Source organism: Arachis hypogaea, chromosome 8 (genome assembly GCF_003086295.3).
Source record: "Arachis hypogaea cultivar Tifrunner chromosome 8, arahy.Tifrunner.gnm2.J5K5, whole genome shotgun sequence".
NCBI lineage: Eukaryota > Viridiplantae > Streptophyta > Magnoliopsida > Fabales > Fabaceae > Arachis > Arachis hypogaea.
The window spans coordinates 10,391,314-10,406,391 of record NC_092043.1 but is presented as its reverse complement, the minus strand read 5'-3'; the positions used below and the strand labels follow the sequence as shown (position 1 = coordinate 10,406,391).

General features: G+C 30.4%; 2 protein-coding genes across 2 annotated transcripts; one reads left to right on the top strand and one right to left on the bottom strand.

The window, feature by feature from the left end:
- Positions 1 to 5,571: 5,571 nt before the first annotated feature.
- LOC112708329 (uncharacterized) lies at positions 5,572 to 6,312 on the bottom strand. Its single transcript, XM_025760504.2, has one exon. It carries the CDS (start codon positions 6,310 to 6,312, stop codon positions 5,572 to 5,574), a length of 741 nt encoding a protein of 246 aa, XP_025616289.1.
- Positions 6,313 to 9,081: 2,769 nt separating this feature from the next.
- On the top strand, positions 9,082 to 13,584 carry LOC112706043 (F-box protein 7). Its single transcript, XM_025757132.3, has 11 exons — positions 9,082 to 9,596; positions 9,868 to 9,954; positions 10,044 to 10,156; positions 10,632 to 10,748; positions 10,833 to 10,929; positions 11,079 to 11,152; positions 11,678 to 11,731; positions 11,824 to 11,925; positions 12,093 to 12,151; positions 12,654 to 12,864; positions 13,168 to 13,584. Exons 1-11 carry the CDS (start codon positions 9,581 to 9,583, stop codon positions 13,225 to 13,227), a joined length of 990 nt encoding a protein of 329 aa, XP_025612917.1. The 5' UTR covers positions 9,082 to 9,580; the 3' UTR covers positions 13,228 to 13,584.
- Positions 13,585 to 15,078: the final 1,494 nt, after the last annotated feature.

Sequence of the window (15,078 nt, the reverse complement as noted above, 5' to 3'; positions counted from 1 at the left end):
TAAAAAAATCTGAGTGATAAGTGATAAATTAGAAAAAAAATACAACACATTTTCAATTTGTTCCAATCTTAGTTTCATCTATTTTGGAGAGTTTTTTTATTTAAAAATTAATTTGTGAAGTACGGTGTAATGCTTTATTTGTCTTAGCATTGAATTGGTGATTATAATTTTAAGATTGATATAGTGAAATTTCACCAAAATTATAGTAGAGATTAAATATAAATTTCATTGCACTTTAAAATTGAACTAAAATATATGTTGATGTGATTTTTTCTATTACTTTCTCTTTTATTTTTTTATAGTTGCAAGAGACTAAACTAAAGAAATCTTTTACTTAATTAGTAACGTGAATAAATTTAAAATGAATGCCTTGATTCAAACCTTCTATTTTTCAAGGCCTATAAAACTTTCAACAACCAAAACAAATTGATATAAATTATGTGATATTTAAATATCTAATCAAATCAATTAGTTGATATAATTAATTCATTATAATAGATTGTATTTAATGAGTTAAAAGAAATAAATAAAAAAATACTCTAAAAAATATTACGGCAATTCTATCATTAAGTGCAGAAATCTGATTTTAATAGATATAATAGATAGATAATAGAGTAATTATCCAAATCGTCTCAATAATTTAAAAAGCGGATATTCTAGTACTCAAGAAAAATTAATACAAAAATCAATCCCCAAGATTTTACTCTGACAAACAAATCAGCTCCAGTCTATTTTTCGACAAAGTAATTATCCAAATCAGTCCAAAAAAATTTAAGAACCGGACATTTTAGTCTCCAAAAAAATTAATATCAATCTCTAACATTTTTCTCTATCTAACATAATAATGTCCATCTATTTTATTTTTACTATATGTCAATCTTTATTATTAGTATTAGCTTAACTTTGTGCATGTGGTTGATGCATTAGCATATTAATACACTTTTTCATTGGAAACAACTCAAACAAGTAAGGTGAATAATGATGTTTTGGAATCCAAATTAAAATATTTTCTTTTAATACAAGTATATTTTTTAAAATAAGATATCTTTTGATTATATTGAACACAAAAATATCAAACAATTTTAACCTTAAATTTTTTTAAAATAATCTCTAATGATTTTATTATTATTATTATTATTATTATTATTATTATTATTATTATTATTATTATTATTGAGTGACTATATATATATATATTATATTTTTATGTAAAAAATTTTTTATATTCTAAATACATACATAAGAATTTAGTGAATAAATTTATTATTATTTTAGTTTAAAAAATACAAAAAGTTATGATACAAGATTATTGTATAATTAATAATAATAATTTATTTTATTTTATTTTTTTATGAACGAAAGACTGTTATATCTTATTGAAAAAATATTGAGAATTGATTAAATTTAAAAAAAAAAAACTAAAATATTCACTTCTAAAATTTTTAAGGACTAATTTGAGTAATTATTCTAAATAATAAATAGATATAGTTGATAATATAGCTGACGAAACTTGTGTTTGAAAGCAAAACCTAGGCATATAATGTATTTTTTGAGAAATACATATTTAATGTTAGTTTTTTTTAAGATTATCTAATATTAAATATGTATTTTTCAAAAAATATATTAGAAATTGAATTTTGATACAATTCTTTGCAAGTATGATTAAAAAAATAAGATATTATTATCCTTAAAATTTGGTGATTTTTTGTTAAGTATATATTTTTTTTTGTTAACAACTAATAATACTTTTAAAAAATCACAAAAAATATATACTTATAAAAAATCACCAAATTTTAAGAATAGTAATATCTCATTTTTTTAATTATGCTTGCAAAAAATCATGTCAAAATTCAATTTTTAAGACATTTTTTAGAAATATATATTTACTGTTAGATATTTTTGTCGCGTTTTTAAATTATTTAAAGGTATTTTTGTCAATAATAAAATTCAAGTGTATTTTTGTCAGCGTTTAAATAATTTAAAAGCGTTTTTGGGGTTAACCTTTATTTGTTTCTTTTATTTCCAGCATTCTAGCATTTTGTTTCTTCTTTTACTTTTACAATTGAAATTGGTTAATCTGATATGTGTTTTCAATTCATATTAAACTTTTGTTTATATCAATTTATTGTTAATAATACAAAAATTTCATTAGTTCACTACTTGCAAAGTTGATAACAATATTAAAATCAATAAATCTCGAATCGAACTTATTTTTTTAAAAGAATTGTATCTATTTTTGATATTAAAATTATTGATATAAATTTGATTCGATACCTGTATCAAAGTCGAAGAAAAATCAAGCAACATAATAACCCTATTTAGGGTAAAGAGAAAGTTGGCACCATATTCTCTACTAATTTCATGTGATGCCACAGTCTATCGTCATAGCACTCAAGTCCTTTAATTTATCTACTAAGTTTACACCGTCCAACATATGGTGCTTTTCCATTTTAATTAATTTCATACTACCATGCTTTTGTGAAGGATAATGACACATCAATGCAAATAGCCAAATAATTTACAATAATTTTCTTTATGACGACACTAGCTAGCTAGGGTGTTCTTAATTTTGTTGGATGTCTTTTGTTGGCTATTTTAATGTTAACGACATCAATGGTGTCACACATTGTCCTACATATATGGCGCTTTCACAGCATTGTTTTAATAAGTGAATTGGACTCATCCAACCAAATAAAAATTGACTCGCTATGTATAGTGATCGAATAAGACATCAAATAAATAGGGATGAATGCGGATCGAATCGAATTAGATATGACTAAAATTTCGATCTGATCCGCACTAAAATTATTAGATTGAATCAGATATAATATTTACAGTTTTTGAGTTTAAATCCGATCTGATCAAATCGAATTGGAAATTAGATATCAGATATATCCGTAAAATATAAAAATATTTTTAAAAGTTTATTTTTATTAAAAATATCAATAAAATTCATTTTTTTTATTTTTTAAATATATTTACTCTTAAAATGATATTAAATATATATTTTTTAAATAATAAATTAAAATAATACAATATATATAATAATTATTAGTTGAAATAAAATATAAAATAAATATTTATTTATTTATTTCTTTACTTTTATAAATATACGAATACTTACATAAAATGTATAATCCAATTTTATTAGATCCAATAATTTTACAGATCAAATCTATATTTATAATTTTTAAATTTAATTCAAATAAATATAATAAATATGCAAATCGAATTTAATCGATAAAAACAAATAAAGCACTTAAGGGTAGCTAAGAGGAGCAAAGGTCCGATTACTTTTTATGATTCCCATTGAGATAGTTTCGTTTCATACCACACTACATTACATTGCACTAGGTAGTCGGTGATTCAGATCCTTCGTTTCCAATTTTAATTTCATTAGATTCATTTCTCAACTTCCACGAAAAATATATTCAACTTTCCTTCCCCCCTTTTCACTCCAACCTTTTCTAGAGAAACAAATGTCACTCCTTTTTATTTATTCATTACAAAAACAAAAAAATATAAACATTATGGACGGCCAACTATCTAGGGTTGAAAATTGAAATCTATAAATTACAAACACTTTGATAATTGTTATGTTATGTGTCAAATATATTTTAAATATAATAGTCATTTGGAATATATATTTTTTGTTACGAATTATATTTTAATAAAAAAATAATATTTTAAATATATTTTATACTTAAATATTATTATGTGTCAAATTATTTTTAATTTATATTCTTTAAATAAGTGTAAAAATAGTATATATTATATTTATTAACACAAAAATTTACATTAAGTACTTTATATAATTAAAAATGTATTAAAAATAGTTAAAATATTAATTTATATTTTAACATTAATAAAATATTAAAATATTATATAATTCGTTTTAAAAAAGCTATATATTTTTTATATATGCTATGTCCCTATATCTTATAAAAAATTAAAATTTCTATATCCACGTGTTTCATGTCGTATCATATTCTATATTCGTATTATTGTTCGTACTTCATAAATTGAAATAAACGCAGTGGTTGATATTTCATTTGTAAAGAATGAGATAATTAATCTAAAATTTTATAGTTTTTTCTTATATACATAAAATAACAACTAAACACGAACCAGTCAGATTATTGGGTTACTGGTTACTAGTTCAACTGGTTAATTCAGTCCCACATAAGTAAAACATAAAATAGCAAAAAATTTAAAAATTAAATTTTAAAATACATATATTCAGTAACATTTTAATAAACATTAAGTTTCAAATTCTAAAAATAAGTAATACGAAAATAAATATAAAATTTATTAGTACTATTACATTAGTATCTCAATTTAACACAATAAAAATAACAATCTTTGGATTATATCCAAAGAGTAATTTCAAAGTCTGGATATCTTTCTTCATCTGATAAATCTGGAGCTGCATTCTGATTTGTATTTTTCACAGAATTATTATTAGCTTTATCATCATCTCGATCATCTTCCAGATTCAATTGATCTATCATTTCAATAATGTTTCACAAATCATAATTAATAATAAGGCAAAACATTTGGTTAAAGTATTACAAAATCTTCCCTAACAAAAACATACCCAAATTATCTAAAATTGATTGAAGAGACATATTTGCAAGATCATTCTTTAAAGCATGAACTTCTTCAGGAGTTAAAAATGGTGGTGAATCTTCCATTATTCATTTTAAATGATCCTCAAATGCATCAAGACAAATTGGATCATAATATTGTTTTCTCATTCGATTCCTATATTGTCAATTAACTTGATTATTCTTATTGTGACTATAAATTTAAAATAATGCCTTCAAGAAAGAGTAATAAAAAAGTACCTTTGTTGTAAGTTATAATAAACAAAAACAAGATCATTAAATTTTTTATGATCTAACCGATTCTTTTTCTTTGAGTGAATGTGTTAAAAAATGCTTCAGTTACGCTCACAACCTGAAAAACTACAACTTTTACTCAAAACACGAATAGCTAATTTTTGTAAGTTTGATGCTCCACATTTATAAGATTTTTACTATTGATCTTAACATAAAAAGGAAATAATAATCATAAAAATCAAATCATAAACATACCACAATCATAAAAGACTAATTTTAATAAAAAATTTACCAGACATCACTGTGTTTCGCTCACGTATTGCAGATTGTCTTCCAAAGTCTTGTTCAACATTCTTAAATATTCTCATCTCACTTATCAATTTATAATTCAAATTTGCATCACCATAAGTATATCTCTCAATGACATCTAGTAGGTTAGAAGTTGTTTACATGTGTTTTTTAAATTCTCCAGCATTAAATCGAAAAGCTGGATTTAACCAATAACCAGCAGTATGAAGATTTTTTCAAAGTTCTGAATCCCAGCGTGTAGCTAAAATCTTTAAATAAGGATCAACAACCGTCTTTCTTTTTTGAAACCTCTTCACCATCTCTTCCCTAACCTTATAAATAGCTTGATAAAGAAAATCTATTGCAACTCTATTTTCACTATCCACAATAGCAATACACGAACAAGTTGCTGAGTAAGCTTAACAATATCAGTACATTGATTCTAAAATTTAGAATCTAAGACTTGTTTCATAAACTTTTTAGTTTTGACTTCTCTAGTGTAAGCTGAGTTTGTCCATTCTCTAGATGTCACCATAGCTTTCAATGCATCTTTTTGAGCTAAAATACTTTGCAAAGTAATGAAATTAGTGGCAAATCGAGTTGGAGATGGACGAAGTATTTCTCGTCCGCCTGTGAACTTTCTCATCAAGTACAAAGGATGGCAATGATTATAGATATACTTCGTAATCTTCGAAGCTTGTGACATAGTTTTACTCACTTCCTCTAACTTTTCAATAACCTGAAACATCAAATTAACAAAGTGTACTGCATAAGGAGACCAAGACAATCTAGGAAACTCTGATTCCAACAACCTTCCAATAGCAACGTAATTTGCAGCATTATCCGTCACTTCATGTACAACATTTTCAGGACCAACAAATAATACAACATCCTTAAGCAACTTAAACAAAATATCAGCAATTTTCAAGACATGAGAAGCATCAACTGACTTTAGAAAAGCGATTCTTTTAGGACAATAAACCAAGAAATTAATTAAAGTATGCCTACAACGATCAATCCATCCATCGACCATGATAATACATCCAATTTGTTTCCAAATTTCACGATAATCTTCAATCATTTTCTTTACATCTTCAACCAATTTACTCAACAAATATCCACAAATTCTTCCATAATTTGGCCCTTTATACCCTGCACCTATGTTTGCAATAGTATCAATCATTGTCTAATAATAAGCTGAATTAACCGCATTAAATAGCACAGAGGCATCCATCATCCATCTCGCAATAGCAATATCACACTTCTCCACAATTTTTTTGCTTTGGAGAACACTTTTGGTAGTTTGTTGAGCTCCAGGTGTTACTGCCGATAGAAAAAAAAAAGATTGTAATCTCTTGAGTTGTTTTCTTTTCTAGAGCTAGGTGCTGGAAGCCTTGATTTTTGTTGTTGTCACATCTCATTACGTTTAATCTCATCAACTTCTCTTTCAACTTCATCACAAGAATTATAACTTTCTACATATTCTTCTTGAGTTTTCTTTTTCTTGGTTCGAAGATCTTCAATCTTTTGATTGATTTGGTGCCTCACTGCAGCTGGCACCTTTCGACATGCCTCAATATCTCCACCTTTTCCATCCAAATGATACTTAACCCGGTTAATTCCTCCACCCCTAATAAGCTTCTCGCAATAAATACATAACATAACAGTTTTTTTTTATTCACAACTTGCTTACAATGGCCGATGCAGGATCAATTTTTTATCTATTGCTATTTTTTTGGGTTCCAATTATTCCATTAGGAGTTGATTCTTGTTCATGGAAAGTTGGTGTTTCTGATGGTATATTTGATGAAACCATCCTAAATTTTTAATCTACAAGAATAATACACAACAACAATTTATTAAGAATAATATACAACATCAACCAAATATAACAACAACATATTAAATATAGCAAGAATATATTACACTATAATCAACAATATATTACACCAACAACATAAAACAAAAAATTGAACAATCTAACAGAAATCAAACAGAAATCAACAAGTTATACACTTATAATCAACCAAATATAATCAACATAGATAATCAACACCATTAATCAATTAATTTTAACTAAAGTACTAAATTATTGAAAATTTGAAATACTAAATACTTTAAAAATAAAAAAAATACACACCTTATGGCTGATGCACCGCCAACAGAGAAGAGGGAGACCAAAGAAGAAGTACAGCGCTGATGACGACGACAGGGACGACTGGACGACCGGACCGGCAAAAGGAGGACAAGGACGGACACACAACGACACAGGACAGGAGGTGATGACCCAAGATGCTCAGGGGCCACCGAGACAATGACTCTGAGTAGCAATAGCTGACGACGTCGCACCGTTCGGTGGAGATGGTGCTGGCTGTGGTCGGGTGATGCGAGAGCGAGACTGAGAGCACGGTGAGAATGAGAAGGGCTGAACGGGTCTCTCTCAATTTCAGGTCTCAGCCGTTTAGAGTTTGGGAAAAAGAAAAGGGAATGGGTTTGGGTCGTTTCGAGCTTGGATTTTTTTCAAGCTTTCAATTTTTTTTTTAATAATTGAAACGACTCCGTTTCATTTGAAGAAAAAAAAAGAGTTCGAACTAGTTTGGATTTTTTTCAAATCCACCGGTTCTTTGGTTTTCGTTAAATCTGACTGGTTCAAATCGGGTGTCGCCAATTCTTTTTTTTTATCCAGTTAGCTAGCTCACCCTAACCGGTTTTGTTGCCGATTTACCGGGTTTTCGGTTCTATCGAGCGGGTCAGTTCGATTTTGATAGTACAGATTAGCTTACTAATTCGCTTAATCAAGTGTTGGGAATTGAAATTACGCCTTATGCATGCAGTAACTCATTAATCAATGACAAATTATTAAATAGAGTTCTAATCCACAATAGATTAGTCCTTAATTTATCAGGATATTGTAGAAAAAAAAAAGCACGAACTTTGATGATTGTTTTGCAATGATGAGAATCCGAGATATCCACATATATATAGCACTTGAATTAATTTAAGGCAAAGAATCAAATATTGCTAGGTAGAATACATTTTTTCCCTGTTTCTTTTCGGTTTATTTATGTGGTGACACAGCAAGGTCAGAAAGCAATAAGCTGAGGATCCGATCCTCTTTTTATTTTCCATATAGATATTATTCCGGTTTAAAATGTAAGAGCTTTAATTTTTATTCTTTTGCAAGCTTCGGAAGAAAAATAATTTTCTCTTTTTTTTTCTTTTTATCATAGGAAGAAAAAGATTTTTCATAAGTGGGTTATTTATTGCTGGGAATCAATCCTGGTGTAGCTGTCAAAAAGGCAAATACCTTTGCCGAAAACATATAATTTTCTGTTTGAAAAGGATAATTGGGCCACATGTTGATGTTACTGAGATCCAAGTCTCTGGGGGCAGAAATGCATATTTGGGCCTCCATCAAGCCTAATGTGTTAAAAGTTGGATGATAAAAGTAGGCATTGTTCTTGGATGAATATTAGATTTCATTTTATTGGTTGATAAAAATGTAAGTTCCATGACCAAAAACATACTAAAGTTCAATTATATTCCACATGTCCTTGAGCCCATCTTCTCACTCTTTTTTCAAAACACATATTGGATTTATTTTAAAAATATATGAGATAAAATAGTATAAAAAAAAGTTAGGAAACACCCAAATCGCTTTGGACAAAAATCTGGTATTTTTGTCGAGTAGAGCGACCAATTTCTCAGGCACTTCAATGGGTGAGAATGTGAGATAGTGAATCCATAATTTTGAAGTTTTCATGTGAACGTACCGTTTTTGTTCAAGTTTTTCAGCAAATCAAGAACCAAACCAACCAAAAACAATAAGATTCGATACGGTTTGGGTTATTAAAATCTTTTACTCAACCCGATCCAAATAAGTTAGAGTCGGTTCGGATTGGACAAATTTCTTTAATCACCATTAAAAGAACACAAAATAATATAAGTAGAAGAGGAGAACTAGAGAGCATTAGTGAAAGATGAGTCTATTGCAAAATCACCGATTTCTCGTTGATCAAAATTTTATTTAAGTGTTTGTCGTTAAGCAATAGTTTCGGCATAATTGTTTTTAAAGGATAATGATGTATGTGGTCGCAATCTGCGTGTATTCGTTTTATTGGCCCAAAAAAGGAAATGTACATTCTGTTTTTGAGAGAGAATAAAAGAGGGGAATCCAATATAAGTGGTCTTAAAATGGTTTTAACTACCAGATGTGTTTACTGTTTAGTTGTCTTAATATTTGGGGCCGCCAACGTGTTAAGGCGCGTACTTACTTTGCTAATCATCCATACGCCGTCGTTTTGGGTTCGTCGGTTCAATTAATCCTTCGAAGATTCTCAGCCTACTCTCTTTTTATTTTTTGTTTCTCGTAACTTCTCTTATCGTTTCTCTTTCTTCTCATTTCGCCCTTCTTCACAAATTCGTGGAATCGTCCTCACTCTCATGTTTCTATGGCCTCAAGTTCAGGTACACTTCTCTTCTCTCTCTCCAGTTCGCGCCTCATCTTCTGGATTTCTCAATATTCTTTTTTGTCAACAGTTTTTAATTTTTATTGATTTTGATATGTATTTATCCTAATTTTTTATTAATTAAGAATTTAAGATCAATTCTCCAGCTGAATGGCCATTCTATTGATATCAATTGCTTTGTGATTAACCTTGAGCTTATCTGAGTCGGTGTTGTTGATGATTTGATATACAATGAATATTTAACTGTATGATTTTTTTTTATGGTGCAGATTTTGCGTTATCAGTTCCTTCTGAACTTGAGTCAGTTTTGAGGTTGAGGACTGTTGATTACTTTATTACGAGGAGGCCATGGCTTGGTATGTCCGAAGCTGCTATTATGTTTCCCCTTACCCGTTTTTTCTTCTTTAAATTTATGATTTTTAATATTTCTATGTGTTTGTTTCAGATCTTTATGGAGTTAATGTGAGACCTGTGGCGCCATTTGGAAGTGCAAGTAGAAAGCCTTATGTGGAATCTGCACTCATTCACCAATGCTTACCAGATGAGCTGCTTTTTGAGGTAGTTTCACATCATCAAGTTATAGTTTGTCTTCAGTCGATGGCTAGATGAAAATTTTATTGATTGGGGAAATCGAAATGTGACCACAAAAAAAAAAAAAAAAAGGAGAAACTTCACAGATCGTCTCCCCGGTCTGCCATATATTGCAATCCTGAGAAGAATCATTTTCATATTCTTGAAATGATTTCCTGCACACCCACATTTGACACTTTAGAAAACTAAGTTAATATGATGTTTTTGCATTGTCCTTCGTGGTACAGCCTTTAGATTTGGGAGTAGAAACTATTCTTAAAATAAGAACCATAGTACGAATAACATAGATCTTTAACTTGTCAGGACGTATATCGATATCTCTTTAAGGTCTTTTCAGTGATTTTTGAGCCGTTAGATGAATGGATATTCTTATGCTGAAAGTTCTGTAATTACATACGAGAAAAAACTCTCAGAAACAGATATATTGAATGTATATTTATAGGTCTTTGCTCGAATGACTCCATATGACTTGGGAAAGGCATCTTGTGTGTGTCGAAAATGGAGGTACACAATTCGTAACCCTGTATTTTGGCGCGTTGCATGCTTGAAGGCTTGGCAGGTAAACTTGCTAGAGCTTTTGAATGTGGAGGTTTGACTGCACATAAAGATCTTAAGTTCTAATTTTGGAGTCTCTTTTATGAAGCTCTCTGGAGTGGTAGAAAACTATAGGATTCTTCAATCAAAATATGATGGCTCATGGCGTAAAATGTGGCTCTCACGACCAAGGTTGCGAACTGATGGTAAGGACAACAATCTCTTATTGGGTAACCTTATTGACTGCTCCTTTCAATATATTAATTGGAAACATGTGATGGTTCAGTCCTTTTTTTCTCTTCCCTTGCATTTTAATGTAATCAAGCTGGTGCCTTCTTATGCTTCCACATGTCAGGTATTTATGTGAGTAGAAATACCTACATTCGAGCCGGAGTTGCAGAGTGGAAAATTACTAATCCAGTTCATCTGGTATGCGTTTATATCTCTGTGTGTCGCTAGGAAATGTGCATTATGATTATTTCTATTGTTAATCTTTATTTCCTTGCTATTAAGTAGCATGAATTATTTGAACTATTTCTTATTTATGGCTTCTGGGACTAATTCTGCAGAAGTGTGCCTAGTCACAAACAAATTAGAAGTTCTGTACCATTCTTAGAAAATTCGCTCCATCAGTAATTTAAATGGTCTTGAACATTGAACCACTACTCTCATGTTTTTTTGTGATTTTATAAATCCTAGCATAGGATCCTAGTGTTGTCCTATTGTAAGCCTTCTTAAGAGGTAAAGGGCAATATACCATAAGCCTAAGATATTACCTTCTTGTTAGTCCATGAAACTCCAGAACCTCTTAGGTGGCTTTAAGCCTATTTGTTGTCCTAGAGTTTTTGTGTATGAATAAGGACTTTGTATTAGGAACCTGTAAGTAAATTTTGTTTGGTGTTTTCTGTATTTGCATATTTACGTTTTGATAATAATTGTTTGTGTCCTCTGCAGGTCTGCTATTTCCGGTACATGAGATTTTTCCCTTCTGGGCGATTTCTTTATAAGGTTGTGATTCATGATGTCTGAATGTAGTTGAATATATGTTTTCGGCTTCTATTACATCTAATTGCTTTAGATGTTAATATTGTGTTGTCTAGAATTCTTCTCAAAAGATCAAGGATGTGGTGAAGTTCATGAACTTTCGATCATCTAAAGTAGACTCTGTTTTTGGTGGCCACTACACATTATCAGATGACAAGGTGAAGTTGTAATTTTGCCAAACTATGTAATTTAGTTTTTCCTGCTCTTTAATCTCTATTGCTTTTTAAGGAGTAAACACTTTCTTTCCTTCTAGTACGTTTTACATAATAGCCATATTTCTTTACATAGATGTTGAGTCAAATTTCAATTGAAACTACCATTGCAGGTTGAAGCTGCTGTCTTGTATCCAGGCATGCGACCTACTGTCTTGAGAATTCGCTTGAGGTATTTTATAAGGCCTTAATAACTTGTTATTGAAAATTTGTGTTAGCATTAATGAATTTGATGCACCATTACATGCGGGCTATTGCTAGGAAAGAGATTAGACTAAATATTCGTTAAATCATCTTCGAATGGTGGGGGATGAGATGGTGAGTTCAGAGAAATTTTTAACTTTGATAATCTGAAAGTTGTTTTGATTCTTGAGTTCGTCGATCCATAATTGATGCCACTTAAACAGTTGCCTCATCTTGCTTCCCTCCCACATCTTATCTCAAATAAGCTAGAAAAAGTAGTATCCTTTGTGGTAAGGATTGAATAGTAAACATAATTGAATGTAGAAGTTCTTTGAAAATTATTTTGTTTTTAGAGGAAGAGAAGTATGCTGCTTTTGTATTTTGCATTTTCCCTGATAATTTTAAATTCCCTTGGAACTTATTTCCTAATAATGAGAGGTTTACTTCCTGTTTTCAATCAACTTTCTTTTGTGGATCTACCTATGATGTAGTGTTAGAGGAACAACTCCAGGGGCCAACAATCGGATGGATTTGATTTCGCTTGTCACGAGTGGTGTGAACAATAGCGAGGCAAGTGCACCCGAGGAGGACATTCTTGGTGTAGTTGAAGGATGGCGGGATGATGAAACACACAACCCAGATGTGCCTGCAGTCTCACATAAGAGGGGCATGACTCCTTTTGTCTTTGTTCCATTTGACCAGGTAACTTCCTTTTTCTGTAACTTTTTTGCCCATTGATTTTCAGGCTTGAGTTACCAGTTGAGTAAAATATTAATATTGAGCCCCTGCTTCCCACTTTGTTTGTCTGAATATTAAAACCTAAAGTTTTTACCACTTAGCTGTTAAAAATAAGACCTCTACTTGATAAGAATACATATTAGTTACTTATATTTCTTAAAATTACTTTTCTCTTGATAGAGGGGAATGTTAACATAAATGCTAGGACACCTTGCTCTCAGAAATCTGATTAGTGATTACACCTTAATATTTTTCTTTTTTGTATAGGTGGAGACATCAGTGTTCAATCTTCCTGTGGAAAAAATGGATTATTATGTACCTGGTTGAATGGTGCTGCTGCATAACAGGCTTGGTTCATTTGTAAATATTCCTTAAGTTCCAATGCTAAGGTTATGGGAATTTATATGTACATATGTATTGATGACAATGGTCAGGGTCTGAGGGATTGATTCTTGATCTGCGCTGTGGAATGATACTTTTGTTCTGCTTTATGCACTTATATGGGATGTTATTACCCTTAAAATACCGGTTTGTACAGAACACGAAGAATAATTGTAATGCACCACGAAACATGGATTCCGTTGTAGACTCTTCCCTAGATCATAGCTGCTTTTTATGAGAGGTAAAACAAACTTACAGGAACAGCTATGTGGAAAAGATTATAATGGGTATGATTTTGATTTACGAGTTTTTTGTAGATGAGCCGTGCACTTTTTTTTTTTTTAATGGCGCAAGTATTTTGCATTTATGCATGATGCATCAACTTAACCAAAAGGTAGCACTAAATGAAAATCAACGGACAATATTTTTGTATATATTTATAGACATTAATATATTTTAATTAAATAATTAAATATTAGAATAATCAAAGTTGACAATTGACATAGTAAAATAATAAAAATAATCAATTTTATTACAGTGCATAATAAAAACCTTTTATAAAATATTAGATATTTTATATTCAGATTTTTAGTGCATACTTGTATAATAAAATCATAAATTATGATATTATGAATCACAAAGCTACATAATAAGAGCATACTTGTTGCAGATTTATTACAAATATAGTATACTTATCAGTTACCAACAGAAAGTTCATTCTCAAAGGTTATTATATTTATTTAATACAGCAAAATGCACTGTTAGAAGCATAGTTTCGAATGGTAGAACTAGTACGAGCAAGATGCTTGCGTAACTGTTAAGCTTAGATGCTATATTTTTCCAGCTCCATTGTACAGGACAGAATTCCAAGATGGATTCCGCGGAAGAAATGTCTCCTGCCAGAGCCAACACATCTTGTCAATTATTTACCTTAATTTTTTTGGGCAACATGAAAAATAGGTTGAACAATTGCTATATTTGTGGAATTAAAGGAATGAAATTGAGGAAGATTGAACTCACAGAGACATAGGAACAGGTAGGGATGATTGATAACGAGTGAGACTTAGCGTGTTGGAAAGCAGCGACGCAAAGGTGGGAAGCTAAACCGAGCCCCCTCTTTGAAGAAGGCACAAAGGTGTGGATCAAATCCATGACGTTACCATTATCTCTGAGCACATACTCCACGTAAGCCTCCTTGTCTTCCGTCTCGAACCTTCTAAGCCCCTCGTTCCACACGATCACAGGAACTACCTTCCCGCCGCCGCTACCTTCCGATTCCGATTTCGTTGCCATTGTTTCGTTTACACTCAACTCAACGCCCTCTCTCGCCACTCGCTGGATGGTATAATAAACGACTACCCAACACTATTCTTTGTCTTCATGGACCATAATTAACATTGGGCCTTCCATATTCACTGTTGGCCCACGTAAAGAAAGTTGAACTTGTAGAAAAACAACTTTGAGCTTGGGGATGAGATTCAAGGCACAGGATTCGGTGGTCCAGGAACCTTTGGACCACTTAGTGGTCCAAATAGAAAATATATTTTTAGAGTTTTTTTATCAATTGCTACGTAGTCTTTGAACTAATTTTAATTACAAATCAACCCCATATATTTTATTTAATTATAAAAATAGTTTTTTATTTTATAAATTATTATTTTATCAATTATCTATTATATTTATTAACAATCAAATACAAAAATAACAACCAATTATATCCTCCATTCATCCTAGTAATTTCAATTGATTAAAAAATTAACTTTGATCTCGTTACGTTCGTTCATGGCTTCCAAATCG

Excerpts from the sequence above, each read along its gene's own strand:
- LOC112708329 (XM_025760504.2), bottom strand. The coding sequence starts at position 6,312 with ATGATTGATACTATTGCAAACATAGGTGCAGGGTATAAAGGGCCAAAT.
- LOC112706043 (XM_025757132.3), top strand. Across the intron at positions 11,732-11,823 it reads CTGGGCGATTTCTTTATAAG|AATTCTTCTCAAAAGATCAA; the intron begins GTTGTGATTCAT and ends TGTGTTGTCTAG. Across the intron at positions 12,865-13,167 it reads TCTTTGTTCCATTTGACCAG|GTGGAGACATCAGTGTTCAA; the intron begins GTAACTTCCTTT and ends TTTTTTGTATAG.